This window comes from Zootoca vivipara, chromosome W (assembly GCF_963506605.1).
Source record: "Zootoca vivipara chromosome W, rZooViv1.1, whole genome shotgun sequence".
NCBI classification, from domain to species: Eukaryota; Metazoa; Chordata; class Lepidosauria; order Squamata; family Lacertidae; genus Zootoca; species Zootoca vivipara.
Window position 1 is genome coordinate 2,547,795 of NC_083293.1, and position 18,131 is coordinate 2,565,925.

At 43.1% G+C, this 18,131-nt stretch overlaps 1 protein-coding gene across 1 annotated transcript in view; it reads right to left on the minus strand.

Annotated features, from left to right (window-relative positions):
• Positions 1–18,131, minus strand: part of LOC132591463 (glypican-3-like) — a 194,470-nt gene that overhangs the window by 80,199 nt on the left and 96,140 nt on the right. The window contains exon 4 of the mRNA XM_060270087.1: positions 14,666–14,791. Coding sequence (XP_060126070.1) covers positions 14,666–14,791 — 126 coding nt within the window. The remainder of the gene's footprint in view (positions 1–14,665; positions 14,792–18,131) is intronic.

Sequence of the window (18,131 nt, forward strand, 5' to 3'; positions counted from 1 at the left end):
ACTCCTAGATCCTTTTCACATGTACTGCTCTCAAGCCAGGTGTCTCCCATCCTGTATTTGTGCCTTTCATTTTTTTTTGCCCAAGTGTAGTATTTTACATTTCTCCTTGTTAAAATTCATCTTTTCATCTTTTTTTGCAGCAGCAAAGGCAGGCAAGAAAAGGTCAGCTCGGAACACACCTATTTTTAGCAAATACCCTCATTAAATTAAAACAATAACAGCAAAAGTATGTGGGGGTGGGAGTGAGCAGAGCAACATGCAAAACAGAATGACCAAGAGGATGGAGTAATTCCCCTCAAGGAAAAGTTACAGCACCTGGGACTTTATAGTTTAGAGAAAAAACAAGGAAGAGGTGACATGATAAGACCTTCGTAACATTATGCATGGCATGGAGAAAGTGGAGAGAGAAAAAGTTTCTCTCTCTCATTGAACCCAAGGGCATCCAATGAAGAGGAATGCATGTTGGAAGATTCAAGGCAGTTAAAAACAGGGTGGATAAAAATCAATGATTTTTAAAATAAAAAATAAAAAAACGGATTTTTTTGATTTAAATCGGATTTTTTTGATTTAAATCTATTTTTTTGATTTAAATTGGATTTTTTTTAAATAAAATGCTGTTTGAGGAAAATATATTACCATCCAAAGGTTATTCCATCATGAAATAAAGATTAGTTTTTTAATTATGTAGAATAAGGTTGTATATGTTTAATCTTTGGGGTAAATAAATTCCATTAATCCATTCACAATGCCATGCTATTCCAGAGGTTTTTGTAAGATTATTGGGCAGTTTCTCTGCCTACAAGATATTATCACAGATGCTTGGTTTACTTTTGCAGTTCTCAAAACTGAATTTGACTCAACAGAGATCACATGCCTCTTCCTCACAGCAAAAATGTTATAACATGAACAGAGTTGAGAAAAAGTCCTTAATCCTATTGTTCAACAAACCTATGAATACAGAAACAACCCCTTCAGTGCTAAGTTTCAAGAAGTTAAGTGAATAGAATAGAAACAATATTTTTCTGATTGTTTGGAGTGGATAGTATTTAGGTTTTTCATGTGTAGGCTGGGCTGACAGTCTAAATTTCTTAAAATTTATATATATTGTTTTTGTTTAGCCAAATTAGTTAACAAGCATGGATGTTTGTTTAAGCAAATAACATACGCTGTAATGTTATTGTTTCAGTTGAATAAATCTATTTAAATTGTTATTATTAAGGTAATGATTATTTTTCTCCTTCCTAAGTACAACAGTAAAGTTGTCCAAATATGAATGATTAACCTATTAAACTGGGGATAAAAAACTAATATGAAAAGTTGTTATTCTAAAAATCTTCATCTACTTGCATATTAAAGTTATACCAGCAAGAATTAGTCTTTATGTAGAAAACTATGATTTAAATCAAGCCTTACTGACTAGTGATTTAAATTGTGATCACTTTACAACTATTTCATCACATAAAGGTATAGATAGTATTTCAGATCTTCCATTTCTCACATAAGAAATGGCACCCACTGTCACGGCCCTGCCTGGGCCTGTACAGCACCCCTGGATGTTTTCAAGATCGATTGGTGCTGCACCAATGACACGTTGTATCCCAGGCTGCAGCTCCTCTCAGACTGCCAGCTGGATACTTGCTATTCCCTTCTCAAAGGACACAGACCAGGATGTGATTTAAACACAACAAGTTTAGTTTATTGATTGTTACATAAGCGTGCGGTTACTGGATTGAGAATCTTGTACATGAACTTGAAATGTTACCTATACCGGCCTATTACCTCTAATTATAAATTACCGGCCTATTACCGCTAAAGTCAACTAAGTAAATATTTATTAACTAGTGTTGTTCAGCCCGTTTAGAAAGCGGGCACTAGAGGATATGTGAGAGGTGACCCATCTCACTGAATCCTTACTTGAAATCTCGGAGCAGGACGCGAGAGCATGCGCGCGCGGCTGCTGGTTGGTGTCAGGAGTATGGGCAGGAGTCGGGCTCTGGGGCCTGTAGTGCCTTGCAGGACTGGGGCCTGCCTCAGCTTGTGCTGGAGAAGCAAGGCGTGGCCACACAGGTGAAGACATCAGCTTGTGCTGGAGAGGCAAGGAGTAGTCACCCAGGTGAGGCCACTTGAGATCTCACTGCACCTGGTGGCAGGAGCTGGGAGGGATAAAAGCCCAGCATTTCCCTTCAGCTTGTTGCCACAGCAACGCTATCCCTGCCTGGTTGCATCTGGCCTCCTGCTCCTTGGACCCTTGCCTTGTTGACGCCTTGCTCCTTGGACCCTTGCCTTGTCGACGCCTTGCTCCTCGACCCTTGGACCTTCGCCTTGCTTCTTGTTCCTTGGACCTTCGCCTTGCTTCTTGTTCCTTGGACCTTTGCCTTGCTTCCTGTTCCCTGGACCTTTGCCTTGCTTCCTGTTCCCTGGACCTTTGCCTTGCTTCCTGTTCCCTGGACCTTTGCCTTGCTTCCTGTTCCCTGGACCTTCGCCTTGCTTCCTGTTCCCTGGACCTTCGCCTTGCTTCTTGGTCCTTGATCCTTCGCCTTGCTCCTTGCTCCTGGGACCCTTGCTTTGCCTTCGCTTGCTCCTCGACCCTTGGACCTTCGCCTTGCTTCCTGTTCCTTGGACCTTCGCCTTGCTTCTTGTTCCTTGATCCTTCGCCTTGCTCCTTGCTCCTGGGACCCTTGCTTTGCCTTCGCCTTGCTCCTCGACCCTTGGACCTTCGTCTCTGCCTTGTTCCTTGACCCTGCAACTGCCTGCTGCTGGACCCTCAGCCCTGCACCTGTTCCTGCTTCTTCACCACCATCTTGCCTCTGGTCCTGACGCCCGCCGACCGGACCATGACAGTTGGGAGGTTGGGGGAGAGTGAGAGCGGAGGGAATCGGCGTGTTTCCGCGCAGGCGCACGTGCTGCTCCGTGACCCATCTCACTGAATCCTTACTTGAAATCTCGGAGCAGGACACAGGAGCGTGCGTGCGCAGCTGCTGGTTGGGAGGTTGAAATCAGGAGAGGGTTGGGCGGGGCAGAGGGCAGGGGAGAAGCGGGCAGGGTCCTGCCTGCTCCTAGGCGGGGCTTCCACACCTCGTCAGTGTGTGAGGCTTGAGACAAATACTGTAAGGTACTACCATAATGAGTGGCGATAACAATTACAAAGGCAAACAGGGGCTTTCTGGGACGGTGGCAACGGAGCGGGTATCTTTTCTGCACTTGAGGCGAGCCGCGCTCATGGGAGAAAGGTGTCTCTCTTCCCCCACCTCCAGTACGACGGCGAAGTTTGTTTTGTCTTGGAGGGATGAGCCTCCCTCCCTCCTTCACACCCTGAGATGCTGACTTTCCCAGGAGCAGTCACCCGCTTTCGCCCCATTGTGAACCCGGTGGGCAGCGGCACCATCCCGGCTACATCCACGGTGGCCCTCCCCACCTTCAAGACGGCTTTGTCAGAGGCACAGCGATCTGCGTCCCGAGGAGCGCACGGTGTTAGGCGGCTGGGCTGGCTGAGTGGGTGGGTGGGGGCACTGTCCCTTGACGGAGGCAGTTCCGCCGACGAAACGGTAGGCAGAGGGGTGGGGGGACTTGCTGCTGGTCGCCGGGCGGCGGGGAGCGTAGGAGGGGGGAAAAGCACCCTTCTCCTCCTCACGCTTTAGCGCAACTGCAGTGAGGTGCTTGTCCAGCCGGGAGCAGCAGTTGGCAGAGAGGTGGGGGGGTGGGGAGAGCGCGCGCGTCCAATCCCTGTGTCCCTGGTTGTCTCTCCGTCCAATCCCTGTATCCCTGGGGCACATGCGCAGTAACCCAGGGACACACGGGAAAACTTGGACGCAGAGACACTTGCATATTATTATATAGGATAAGCTCACAACTCTGTATCCCGTCTGTATGTTCCTACCCTCCAATACACCACCTAGCTCTCTCTGCCTCTCACTAACTAACCAACTCTGACTCACTAGCTCACTCACTGTCTCAACTCCACCTCTAACTCCAACTGCCCTCCACCGACTAACTGCCACTCGGGAGGGGTTTTTATCCCTGGGCTGAGCCCGCCCCCGAGGGTTCTATCTGCTCCAAGCTTAACCCCTTACACGCTGGGTCTTGTCTAGGTGGCGAATCGCCACACCCACATTCACAAATAGTTGGCACCAAGTGGGCTTCTTCTTTGGTTGTGAACAGTTGGCAAAGTTGGCAAGAGGGAAAATAGGCCCATTTGGGTCCCCGGTGCTTCATTATTTATTTCATTCTACAGATTTATAAACCACACAGCCAGAGCAGCAGGTAATAAGATACCATACGAATTCTAAGAGCAACAGAGCCATTTCTACCCTTAGAATCATAGAATCCTAGAGTTGGAAGAGACCACAAGGGCCATACAGTCCAACCCCCAGCCGAGCAGGAAACACCATCAAAGCATTCTTGACAGATGGCTGTCAAACCTCTGCTTAAAGACCTCCAAAGAAGGTGCCCTGTGCTACCCAGCCTGGCCGTAGGGCCGGCCCTGTGTACAGCTTGCCTGAGCCTCTGGTGGGCCACCATATGCAGCTGAATTTGGCTTCGAATCCCTGAAGATGGGAGGGGAAATGGAAAGGAAACAAAGAGAAGAGGACAGAGTGTCTGCCAAGCTCCAGGGAACCCACCTCCACTTCTGCCTTGTTTGCTTATGATTTGTATATATAAAACCCTCACACAATATGTTGGCAACAAAAGCAAAATTGGAAACGAATTCATCTCCAGGAGCAAAGCAGAAGGAGTTTAGGGAAGTGGTTGAAGTCTTTTAAGTGATGAGGGGATAAACTGATAAAAGGGAAAATTTAAGATCAATTATATTTATGCAGGATCCAATTCTCTTCTTTACTGTTTGGTAACAGCAGCCCATTCTCACAATGCGCTTGGGGGGAAAGTTGTTTTGAAAAGGGAACTGTGTCTGTCATCTTATTCAGGAGAGAATTCCAAGAATAAACCACCACTAAGAAGCTTATGAAACTTTGTGAATATGAACACATATTAGGATTTGAGATTTAAGAACTGGGAAAACCCTGGCACTGTGTAAAATCCTTCAGTTAGCAAAGAATTCTCCAAGCCTAATAACCTTTGTATAAAAGTAAAGGTAAAGGGACCCCTGACCATTAGGTCCAGTCGTGACCGACTCTGGGGTTGTGGCGCTCATCTTGCTTTACTGGCCGAGGGAGCCGGCGTACAGCTTCCAGGTCATGTGGCCAGCATGACAAAGCCGCTTCTGGCGAACCAGAGCAGCTACCTTCCCACCGGAGTGGTACCTATTTATCTACTTGCACTTTGACGTGCTTTCGAACTGCTAGGTTGGCAGGAGCTGGGACCGAGCAACGGGAGCTCACCCCATTGCGGGGATTTGAACCGCCGACCTTCTGATCGGCAAGCCCTAGGCTCAGTAGTTTAACCCACAGCGCCACCCGCGTCCCAGCCTTTGTATATACATTCTCTTCAAATCTCTGTAGGGTGTAGAGGCTCTTGGCTGTGAAATTGCAGAATTGTTGGAGAAACTCATCTGGAGGGGTGAAAAGTAACAGGGCTGTGTTTACAAAAGATGTTCTCCGTTGATGGCAAAATGTTGGCAATATATACTTCTCCCGGGTGTCACATTCCCAATTCATAAAGCAAGCAAAGCGCTTGCTTTAAAGGAGGAGCTCACGGAAGGCAGGCCCACGAGCACCGGAGAGGCTGAAGCATCCCCTTTACAAAAACATCCATTTTAAGAAAGGCGAATCTGCCATTAAGATCTGTGATGGTACTGTATACTGCATTACAAAGGAGCTTTTCTGGGTAATAATAACTGTCACCCCTCTTGCTTTTGATGTGCCAGCTCCACCTATTTGTGATTCTAGCCACCTTCCCTTGAGGTTCTCTACCCAGAATTTATCTTTTGCTCAGTTTCCTGAAGAAACAGTTTCCGGTTATTATTATTTTGGAAACGCTTCGATTCCTGCCCTTTAACCAGGCTTCCAAGCCCTTTTACATTCAATGTCAGTACCTTAATTAAGTCGCTAGATGGCGCTCTTGTGCTTGAAGTACAGTGGTACCTCAGGTTAAGTACTTAATTGGTCCCTGAAGTCCTGAAGCGTACTTAACCTGAAGTGAACTTTCCCATTGTAAGTAATGGAAAGTAATGGAAAGTGGATTAATCCGTTGCAGACGATGAAAAACACACTCTAAAACAGTACAGTCGTACCTCGGGTTACGAACTCCGCAAACCCGGAAGTATTTTCACCGCATGTGCGTTCTGCGCATGCACAGAAGCGGCGCGCGCGGTTTGCGCATGTGCAAAGCACGAAAATCACGGAAATTGCGCTTTGCGCATGCGCAAAATGGTACTTTGGGTTACAACCATTTCGGGTTACGAAATGCGTCCCGGAATGGATTGTGTTCGTAACCCGAGGTACCACTGTAATTTAACATGAATTTCCGGTTTCTATCGCCACCGAGACAGCAGCACCCTTTGCGAGCTCCACAACAGGGTGATTGCTGAGAGAGGATTTTTGGGGGTAATGAGGGCTGCACGACCCCAAAAAAGGCCAAGGGGGTGACTCTTGGTTGATCGTTTCCAGCGGCGTTGGACGGGACTCTTGGCATTCTCCAGCCAGCGGCAAGAGAGCGAAGAGACCCAGACGCAAAAGGGAATCAAACACCTCTCAGCAAGAAGCCCCTAAGCCTGAATCGGCGTGAGAGCGGTAAAAAACCCCTTTTAATATTAAACCCGTGACGCGTACTCAGCACTGAGAAATAATAAGGGTGGTGAAGAAATATGGAGGAAAACTGGAGTGCATAAAAGGGAAGGAAAGGATAAAACAAGCGGTGCTGAGCTGAGAAGAAAGATTTTTAAAATCGGGGGATAGCGATTGTTAAAGGAGCTTACTCTCTCTGTATATAAAACAACCGGGCACGAAAACCAGAGGCTCAGTTTCTGTTTGAAGGTCGAAAAGAGAAAGACTCTCTGGATTAGAGCTTAAATTTGGAGAGCACAGACTGCTGTTAACGAACTATTTGTGATTGCTGTAGACGAATGCACAGCGTATCGCCTGTAAGTTGCAATAATAAAGAAAGGGCCCCTCACAGCGACGGAGATAGACTGTGTGGGATTTAGAATGGAGAGCTACTAAAACTGCAAAGTTAATTTAAGAACGAGGGAAAAGCTAAAAGCGTTACCTGAGACAAAATGGAGCAGCGTGGGACAGGGATGGGCGGAGACTACTAGAACAAACAGGGAACTAAGGGACTAACAAAGGACTGCGACGTCAGAGGCGGAGAGAGGAACGGCGGGGAAGAGAGACTGTGTAGAAAGGCGAAACGACGGGAGAGCAGAGCAGCGACATCAGAGGCGTAAAGAGGAACTGCGGGGAAGAGAAAGATTGTGTAGAAAGGTGAAACGACGGGAGAGCAGAGCAGCGACATCAGTGACCATAGCCGGAATTGCAACAAGAGTGTTACCAAAGGGAATAAAGTGACAGGAAGAACTGCAAAGGGACTTAAAACTTTAAAAAAGGAGGAGCAACGATATCAGAAGTCAAGTCGGAACTGTATCAACCAGGTCGTGTGGAAGTGGGGGAGGTTTAAAATGGGAAGTAAAAAACTTAACCAAAGCACATTGCTTACCCTGCAACAAGGAAGAAGGAACTCCGGGCAAGGAGGAGATATGGAGGTGAAAGAACTGATCCTAAGCTTGAAGGGAGATATAATGGAGATGAGAAAAGAATTTGGTGAACTTAAATTAGATGTAAATGAGAAGATGAGGGGGTTGGAGGAAAAATTGGGTAAAGTGAATGAAAAAATAGAAGGGAATTCAAAGTCTATAAGAGAATTGGAAACACAGGTTAAAAAAATAGAGGAAGAAAATAAAGAGTTGGGGAAGACAACTCAAGAGAATAAAGATAAGGTGCAGCAGGTGGATGACTTGACAAAAAAAAACCTTGAAAGAAGTAAGGGATGGTAAAAAAAGAGTGGGAAAAAGCTAGGAAAGAAAGAGAGGAACAAAGGATACGTCAGGAAGCTACATGGGATGCGTTGGCAATGCTACAGATGCAGGCCCAGGAGAAATCGCTCAGATTGAGGGGTGTCCCAGAAGAGTTAGAGGGGAACTTGCAAGAGGTAATTATAAAAGAAATAGCGGCATGGTTAGAAATAGAAGAAGAAGTAGTGACAGGAAATGTTGAGTCACTCTTTAGAGTGAATTCAAAGAAAGCTAAGGAAAATAACTGGCCAGGGGATTGTTTAATCACCTTCTACACAAAAAGATTGAGAAATAGAATGCTGCAGAAAAAAAGGAGAGGAAACTAAAAATTGGAGGACAAAGAATTATAGTGATGAAGGAGGTGCCTCCCCGCTTTTTGAAAAAGAGGGAGAAATATCAGTTCCTTGCTAAAGTACTCAAAGCCAATTCTATCTTTTTTAAGTGGGAATACCCTCAGGGTTTATCATTTAGTTATAAAGGGAGGTGGAGAAAATTTGTAACCCCTGAAGACGCTGATCTATTTTATAGGAGATACAGATCACAACTAGGTGGAGAAAAAATCCCAATAGAAGGAGAAACCGATCAGGAAAAAGAGGAAGGGGAGGAAAGTGAAGAAATTGAATAGAAAGAAGAGTTCCAACTGTTTTTTCCCCGTTTTTTTTAAAAGTTAAACCAATAAATAAACGAGTAAATAAATAAATAAAACTTGTGAATTTTTTGAATTGAATAACAACAAAGAAGTGGAAAATAGAACTGTTTGGGACGCCAGTAAGGCAGTAATCAGGGGTTACTTTATAAAACAAAATGCCATAGTAAATAAAGAAAAAGAAAAAGAAAAAAAGAAAATAATAGAAGAGCTAGAGAAAAAAGAGAAAGATCTAAATAAAAATCCGAATAACGAAAGATTAAAGAAAGAAATTAATATGTTACGAGTAGATTATAAAGCTAAAATAGAACAAGAAATGGATTGGAAGATAAGACTATGGAAACAGAACACCTTTGAATTTGCTAATAAGCCTAGTAAATATCTGGCCTGGCAATTAAAGAAAAGAAAAAGTGAGAAAATGATAAATAGAATAAGAGAAGGGGGAAAGATAATAGACAAACCACAGGAGATAATGGAGAATTATATAAGCAAAAAGAGGAGGATAGGGAAGAAATAAAACAATATCTAGAGATACATAGATTGAAAGTAAATATAGAAGAAAAAACAAAAGAGATAGAAAGCCCAATCACAATACAGGAAATAAAAAACATAATGAAGAAAAGCAAACCAGGAAAATCGCCGGGTCCAGATGGGCTTCCGGTAGAGTATTATAAAAAATTGGAAGGCATTCTCCTTAATCCGCTAAAAGACCTAATGAACCAGACACTAGAAAAGGGACTAACACCAGAGTCGTGGAAGGAAGCATATATTACGTTACTACCAAAAACAGATACAGACACAGAAATAATAGCAAACTACCGACCGATATCCCTTTTAAACAGCGACTATAAAATTTTCACAGGGATAATAGCGCAAAGAGTAAAAAACATCCTTAAAGAAGTAATACATCCAAACCAGGCAGGATTTTTACCAGGGAGGCAGATAGCGAGCAATACAAGAAATGTAATTGATATTTTAGAATACCTGGAATTTAAAATTGATAAAAAAGCAGCATTATTGTTATTAGACGCCGAGAAGGCATTTGATAATGTCTCCTGGGAGTTCTTAAGGAAACAAACAGAGATGATGGGGTTTAAGGAAAAAATGCAAAATGCCATAGGAGCTATCTACAACCAACAAAAAGCCAGGCTAATATTGAACGGAAGTGTGACGGACAGCTTCTTGATAACAAAGGGCACACGACAGGGGTGCCCACTATCCCCCCTGCTATTTATAATGGTATTAGAAGTATTACTAAACAACATCAGAAATGAGGAGATGGTAAAGGGCATAACGGTCGGCAAAAGGACATACAAGGTTCGTGCCTTCGCGGACGACATAATAATAACATCACAGGACCCTATTAAATGTATTCCGAAAGTACTAGAAATCATTAACGAATATGGGAAGGTAGCAGGTCTAAAAATGAATTATAAGAAAACTATGTTATTAACAAAAAATCTGGATAAAAAAGAAAAGGAGGAATTACAACAACTAACAAGTCTAGAAATAAGAAAGAAAGTTAAATATCTGGGGGTCTGGATTACAGCAAAGAGCCTAAACCTATATGAAAACAACTATAAAAAAGTGTGGAATGAGATAAAAAAGGATATGGAGCAATGGAGTAAGCTACAACTATCATTATGGGGCAGAATATCAGTAATTAAAATGAATGTACTCCCTAGGCTAATGTATTTATTTCAGGTAATACCAATACTGGGAGGAATGAAATGCTTTGTAGATTGGCATAAAGATATAACGAAATTTATTTGGAGTGGTAAGAGACCCCGTATTAAATATCAACTACTCACCGATAAAAAAGAAAGGGGGGGGCTTCGCGCTACCTAACCTTGAGCTATATCACGCAGCAGCAGGTTTGGTATGGGTGAAAGAATGGATAACCTTGGAAAATCCAGAACTTCTAGACTTGGAGGGAGTTGATAACCGTTTTGGATGGCACTCTTATCTGCTACATGAGAAGGTTAAAGCCCACAGGGGTTTCTTAAACCATTTGGTAAGAAAATCTTTATATGCAATTTGGACAAAATATAAAGGAATTTTAGAAACAAAAATACCCCTGTGGGCCTCTCCAATAAATATGATAACAGTTAAAAAAATAAATATGGATGAGAAATTAGCTACCTACCATGATCTATTGGAAATCAACCAAAATGAAATTAAATTGAAACAATATGATGAAATCAAAGATCACCTTTCGGTCTGGCTCCAATACTTCGAAATAAATCAAAGATTTAATGACGACAAAAAATTGGGTATTGCTAAAGAAAAATCTAAATTTGAAAAAATCTTAATGAATAAAGAGGGGAAATATATCTCACATATATACGATCTATTGCTTGAGTGGGACCTTATAGAAGAACAAACCAAATCATCAATGGTGAGATGGGCCCAAGACTTTGGGTATAACATCCTCATGGAGCAATGGGAGAGGCTGTGGAGACAGGACTTGAAGTTTACCGCCTGCTACAATCTAAAAGAGAACATCTTAAAAATGATGTACAGGTGGTATCAAACACCAGATAGATTAGCCAAAATATACAAAAATCAATCAGATAAATGCTGGAGGTGTGGAACAGAAACAGGTACACAAATACATATGTGGTGGAAATGTTCCATGATAAATAAGTATTGGAGCGTGATCTATGAGGAACTCAAGAAAATGACAAAAACAACATTTAAAAAGAAACCAGAGGTTTTCTAATTGAATATAATTCCCGAAAATGTAAAAAGCGCTAACAGAACGTTGATGATGTACGGAATAGTAGCGGCAAGAATTCTGTTAGCGAGAATTTGGAAAAGTAACAACATAGCCAGCAAACTTGAGTGGCAACTATTAATGAAAGAATATGCACAGCTAGCAAAATTTACAGGAAGAATTAGAGGACAGACGAAACAAAAAATTAAAAAGGAATGGAGGTTATTTTATGAATACTTAGAATCAAATTAAATAATTAAGCCAACCAGCAGAGCGTACCTGAGCCCAAAATAGATTATTTGAGGAATAATGATGTAAATAAATTAAGAATCGTGCCATGAAATAGAATGTAATTTATGAGGTACAGAGAGGTAACTGGAAGTCAAACCTCAATTTTCCATTTTTTTTCTTTTTTTTCCTTCCTTTTTTTTCTTTTTTCTTTTTTGCTTTTTCCCTTCTGTTTATCTTTACCTTTTTTCTCTTCTTTTTCTCGTCTTTTCTGAGCCCGTTAGATGAGGTATATGCTTTTATTTGTTTGTATTTTTTTATTGTGACTATGTATTTTTTCTTTTCTTTAGATTCATCTGGGATAGATATATGTGGTGATTATTGCTTTTGTAATGTTGTTGTTCATTGTGATCTTTTAAATGGAAACTAATAAAATTCTTTTTAATCTTAAAAAAAAAACATGAATTTTACTGTCTAATGAGACCATTGATCCATAAAATGACAGCAATAATCAATGTACTGTACTATAAAATAAAGAAGACAGTATTTTAGATGAAATTTTTTTAACATGTATTTGTTTTTTCTTATGTGCACTGATGATAGTCAGTTTGGATGGGGGGCTTTTATCCATTTCTGCAGTCACACAATCAACCAGTAGCTGAACTGGGTTCCACACAGTCACAAAAACAAGTCACAAGTCAGTCCCATAAAATGAAGAACAAGTCACAGCCAAAAAACTGAAAAATCCTCACAAACAAGTCACACAAACAAGAGAGAGAAGAAGAGAGAGGGAAGGGGGGAGGGAGGGAGGGAAGGGGTGACAGAGAGCAGGGTGGATAAAAATCAATGATTTTTTTTAAAAAATAAAAAAAACGGATTTAAATCGATTTTTTTGATTTAAATTGGATTTTTTTTAAATAAAATGCTGTTTGAGGAAAATATATTACCATCCAAAGGTTATTCCATCATGAAATAAAGATTAGTTTTTTAATTATGTAGAATAAGGTTGTATATGTTTAATCTTTGGGGTAAATAAATTCCATTAATCCATTCACAATGTCATGCTCTTCCAGAGGTTTTTGTAAGATTATTGGGCAGTTTCTCTGCCTACAAGATATTATCACAGATGCTTGGTTTACTTTTGCAGTTCTCAAAACTGAATTTGACTCAACAGAGATCACATGCCTCTTCTTCACAGCAAAAATGTTATAACATGAACAGAGTTGAGAAAAAGACCTTAATCCTATTGTTCAACAAACCTATGAATACAGAAACAACCCCTTCAGTGCTAAGTTTCAAGAAGTTCAGTGAATAGAATAGAAACAATATTTTTCTGATTGTTTGGAGTGGACAGTATTTAGGTTTTTCATGTATAGGCTGGGCTGACAGTCTAAGTTTCTTAAAATATATATATATTGTTTTTGTTTAGCCAAATTAGTTAACAAACATGGATGTTTGTTTAAGCAAATAACATATGTTGTAATGTTATTGTTTCAGTTGAATAAATCTATTTAAATTATTATTATTAAGGTAATGATTATTTTTCTCCTTCCTAAGTACAACAGTAAAGTTGTCCAAATATGAATAACCCATTAAACTGGGGATAAAAAACTAATATGAAAAGTTGTTATTCTAAAAATCTTCATCTACTTGCATATTAAAGTTATACCAGCAAGAATTAGTCTTTATGTAGAAAACTATGATTTAAATCAAGCCTTACTGACTAGTGATTTAAATCGTGATTTAAATCGTGATTTAAATGAGTTTGATTTAAATCAAATCCACCCTGACAGAGAGTGAAAGAAAGAGGGAGAAGGAAGGAAGGAAGGATGGAAAGAAGGGTGGAAGCTTGGAGGAAGGTCGGAAGGGGCTCCCGTGTAAGTGGCTCTTGCTCTGCTCGCTTTACAGGGAACCGGGAGACGGGACCCCTCCTCCCGGCTCCCTGTAAAGCGAGCGGAGTGGGAGCTGCTTACACAGGAGCAAAGGGGGAGGACCTCCCCCCCATGTCGCTGTCAGTGGCATGCGCCTCTCCGAACCCTGAGACGGGTCCTGTGCTTGCTCTTGCAAGCGGCTCCACTCATCCCTCCCCCCCCCCGCTTTTGCCGTTGACAGCAGGCACTTCTCGCTGAACACGGGGGAGGCGGCGAAGGAGATGCTTGCTGGCTCCTCCCCACCACCTCCGTTAGCAGAAGCAGACTTGTTTTTGCAAACGGAGCTGGTGGGGAAGAGCCAGCCAGCATCTCCTCCGCTGACCCTGCTTCTCGCTGAACGCCTCATCCAGCATCCAAGCTCTTCTCATGATCGGATTTGGAGTCCAAAGCATAGCTGTCAAGTTCTCCCTTTTTATTTATTTTTTTATGATTATTTTTATTAAGTTTTTCAAAAAAAGATACAAAATAGAAATAGAAAAATACACAAACAAAAAGAAAAATACAACAAGAAAAAAATAAGAAAGAATAAAGAAAAACAAAAAATTCCAGACATCATTTACTATTGTAATTCTTGTATCAGTGACTTCCTCCATCCCCCCATCCACGTTTCTAATAGTTGCTATTTCAGCGCTAACGTTTTCAACATTCTTCACTTTTTCTAATACCAAACTTTTTACAACTATTATCAACCCAATTCTTATTTTAAATCTATGCATTTATACATTAGCTCTTGTACTCTAAAAGTCACAAATCTTACTCCTTACTTCTTTAAACTATTGCTTCTATGGCATCTTTGTACTTCCACAACCCTTATTGTCCATTTTTTAATTTATAATTCTTTTCCAAATAAATCTTAAATTTCTTCCAGTCTTCTTCCACCGTCTTCTTTCCCTTTTCGCGGATTCTCCCAGTCAGTTCAGACAATTCCATATATTCCATCAACTTCATCCTTCGAGTTCTCCCTTTTTAAAAGGGAAATTCCCTTATGCTGAATAGGCTTCCTCGCGAGAAAAGGGAAAACTTGACAGCTATGGTCCAAAGACACACGGAAAATCTGCTGCAGATGGACAGCATGATACTACTACTAAGAATGTCAAGCATAACAACAACAACAACAACAACATCTCAGAAATGCAGGATCACTAATGGAGAAGGAAACAAAAGAAATGGATTCATTTTACCTTTCTACAACTTCTTGGCCATTCCAGCAATGGGTATTATTCTGTGCAGTGGAGCTGTGGCTGCAGATGTATTCTGGCAAACTGCTGTAGAAACCACTGTGGGCTCTGAGTTTTGTGATAAGTTCCCTGAAACAAAGCAGAGGTGCCAAAATTGAAACTAAAGGCTTAAACAAGGAATGCTATTGTTTTAAACTAGTTCACAAACCAGTCTTGAATCACAACAGAAAGCATTTAGCAGACGCAAACATACAATGAGTTCATATGCTTGTCCTCCAGTGTTTGGTTCCTTGGATTTGCATGGTGATTTAAGTGGGACCCAGGTGGCGCTGTGGTTAAACCACTGAGCCTAGGGCTTGCTGATCAGAAGGTCGGCGGTTCGAATCCCTGTGACGGGGAGAGCTCCCGTTGCTTGGTCCCAGCTCCTGCCAACCTAGCAGTTCGAAAGCACATCAAAATGCAAGTAGATAAATAGGAACCGCACCAGCGGGAAGGTAAACGGCGTTTCCATGTGCTGCTCTGGTTTGCCAGAAGTGGCTTTGTCATGCTGGCCACATGACCTGGAAGCTATACGCCGGCTCCCTCGGCCAATAATGCGAGATGAGCGCGCAACCCCAGAGTCGGTCACGACTGGACCTAATGGTCAGGGGTCCCTTTACCTTTACCTTAAGTGGTTTACAGTCTCTGTGTGGCTTAGTGGACTGAAATCCTACAGAGATGCTTTGGGGATTCCTCCTGCAACAGCTTTGACCAGGGGTCTGCAACCTTTTTCAGCCGTGGGCCGGTCCACCGTCCCTTAGACCATGTGGTGGGCCAGACTATTATTTCCCTATGCCCCACAAATAAACCAGAGGTGCATTTTCAATAAAAAGACATATTCTACTCATGTAAAAACACACTGATTCCCGGACCGTCTGTGGGCCGGATTGAGAAGGCGATTGGGCCGCATCCGGCCCACGGGCCTTAGGTTGCCTACCCCTGGCTTTGACCAATATTTAAACATGACGCTGTAATGTTTTCCTCTGCCGCTAGGTGCTGCTGGAGGAATGCAGCAGTTTTGGCTTCTGCAATAGGCAGAGTATGCAGAAAAGTAGCATTAAGCACATAGCAAATGTCAACTACAGAAAAAGTTTCCCTGTTGCAGCAGAACCCACACAGCGCCCCACAGCACCCCGAAGACCAACACATTTGTTATGGCACACACAGCCTGCTCATAAAGCTGCTGCCTTATCCCAGATGGTGCTATTTGTGCATCCAGACCAGAATGATCTGCTTTTGGGCAGAGGCCACCCTCCCGGTTATGGGAAGAGGCTCCTTCCCTTCCCCAACACCCAGATCTATCTCAGTGCAGATGCTGCCAGGGAATGAGCCTGCATGTGGAATGCGCTATCTGCCCCAGGGGGGGCGGGGCGGAAGATATACAACCTTTTAAGATGATCCAATAATTTTGTAACTATTCAATAATACTGATTAGGGATGCACTGAGACAATCCAATACAGATCTCCATGTGTTGCCTTTGAGCTGGACCTACTGCTTCCTGTGTGTGTGTGTGTGTGTGTGTGTGTGTGTGTGTGTGTGTGTGTGCATAGGCAAATGATTTGGCTCGCTCCAATGTCTTCTTTTGCAGTGACTTCAGTTGGGTTTTCCTTGAACTTCCAGGGTTCGTAATGGAACTTGCACACTATGCTCTGGAAACTTAAGCCACTTCTCTTTACAGTGTCCCAAAATCCTTAGTTGTGGAGCACATGGAGAAAACTGCTCCTCGGTGTTCTTCCCATGCCCCTAGAATCATAGAATCATAGAGTTGGAAGAGACCACAAGGGCCATCCAGTCCAACCCCCTGTCAAGCAGGAAACACCATCAAAGCATTCTTGAAATATGCCTGTCAAGCCTCTGCTTAAAGACCTCCAAAGAAGGAGACTCCACCACACTCCTTGGTAGCAAATCCCACTGCCGAACAGCTCTTACTGTCAGGAAGTTCTTCCTAATGTTTAGGTGGAATCTTCTTTCTTGTAGTTTGAATCCACTGCTCCGTGTCCGCTTCTCTGGAGCAGCAGAAAACAACCTTTCTCCCTCCTCCATATGACATCCTTTCATATATTTGAACATGGCTATCATATCACCCCTTCACCTTCTCTTCTCCAGGCTAAACATACCCAGCTCCCTAAGCCGTTCCTCATAAGGCACTGTTTCCAGGCCTTTGACCATTTTGGCTGCCCTCCTCTGGACACGTTCCAGTTTGTCAGTATCCTTCTTGAACTGTGGTGCCCAGAACTGGACACAGTACTCCAGGTGAGGTCTGACCAGAGCAGAATACAGTGGTACTATTACTTCCCTAGATCTAGACGCTATACTCCTATTGATGCAGCCCAGAATTGCATTGGCTTTTTTAGCTGCTGCATCACACTGCTGACTCATGTCAAGTTTGTGGTCTACCAAGACTCCTAAATCCTTTTCACATGTACTGCTCTCAAGCCAGGTGTCACCCATCCTGTATTTGTGCCTTTCATTTTTTCTGCCCAAGTGTAGTACCTTACATTTCTCCTTGTTAAAATTCATCTTGTTTGCTTTCTCCAGAGAGTGACCTTCAATGCCCATCCTTCATGGCCAACTCACCTCCTTCCCCCTTGATGGGTTGCTATATGCACAAAGGGTGAACTGTCTTCTTCTTGGGGCTGAAAAGCTCCCCTTTCCTGCTGACTATGTGGCTCCAGAATGCTGGAGACAGGGATTCTGCTGCACGCACAAACACCCCTAAAATGTCATGATCTACTGATCATGATCCCACCTTCCCCTCTGCAGGGAGGTGGGACTGATTCGGATGGTCCGCCCCTGCTACTTAATGGATCCAATTGGCTTCCAGAGAGTGGTAGGAGATGTTTTATCCCATGTCGATGGCCTTTCAGCTGATTCCCTGGTGGTCCGCTGGAATGTGGAGTTAACCAGGGCTATTGACTGTCTGGCTCCGAAGCACCCTCTCCGATTGCATGGAGCCCGGACAGCCCGGTGGTTTTCCCCGGAGCTGAGGGCGATGAAACAGTCGCTGAGACGGCTAGAGCGCCGGTGGCGGAAAACTCATTCTGAATCAGACTGGACACGGGCTAGAGCTCAACTTCGAGCCTACCAAGTGGCAATAGCGACGGCGAAGAGGACCTTCTTCACCGTTTCTATCGCATCTGCAGAAAACAGCAGCAATTTATCCGAACCACCTTCGTCATCGGGGCCTGGTAGGGACCCCGATATCTCCTGCAATGCTTTTGCAAAGTTTTTTGCAGATAAAGTCGCTCAGATTCGGAGGGAGGTAGACGCCACCGTGGGAGCAGGGCCGGGGCGGGAGAGTGCTGGAGCCCTGTCTAGTCATGTTTCATGGGATCAATTTCAATCTGTTACCTCCGAGGATGTGGACAGGCTTCTTGGACGAGTGAAACCAACCACCTGTCTCCTTGACCCTTGCGAGCCGGGAAGGGC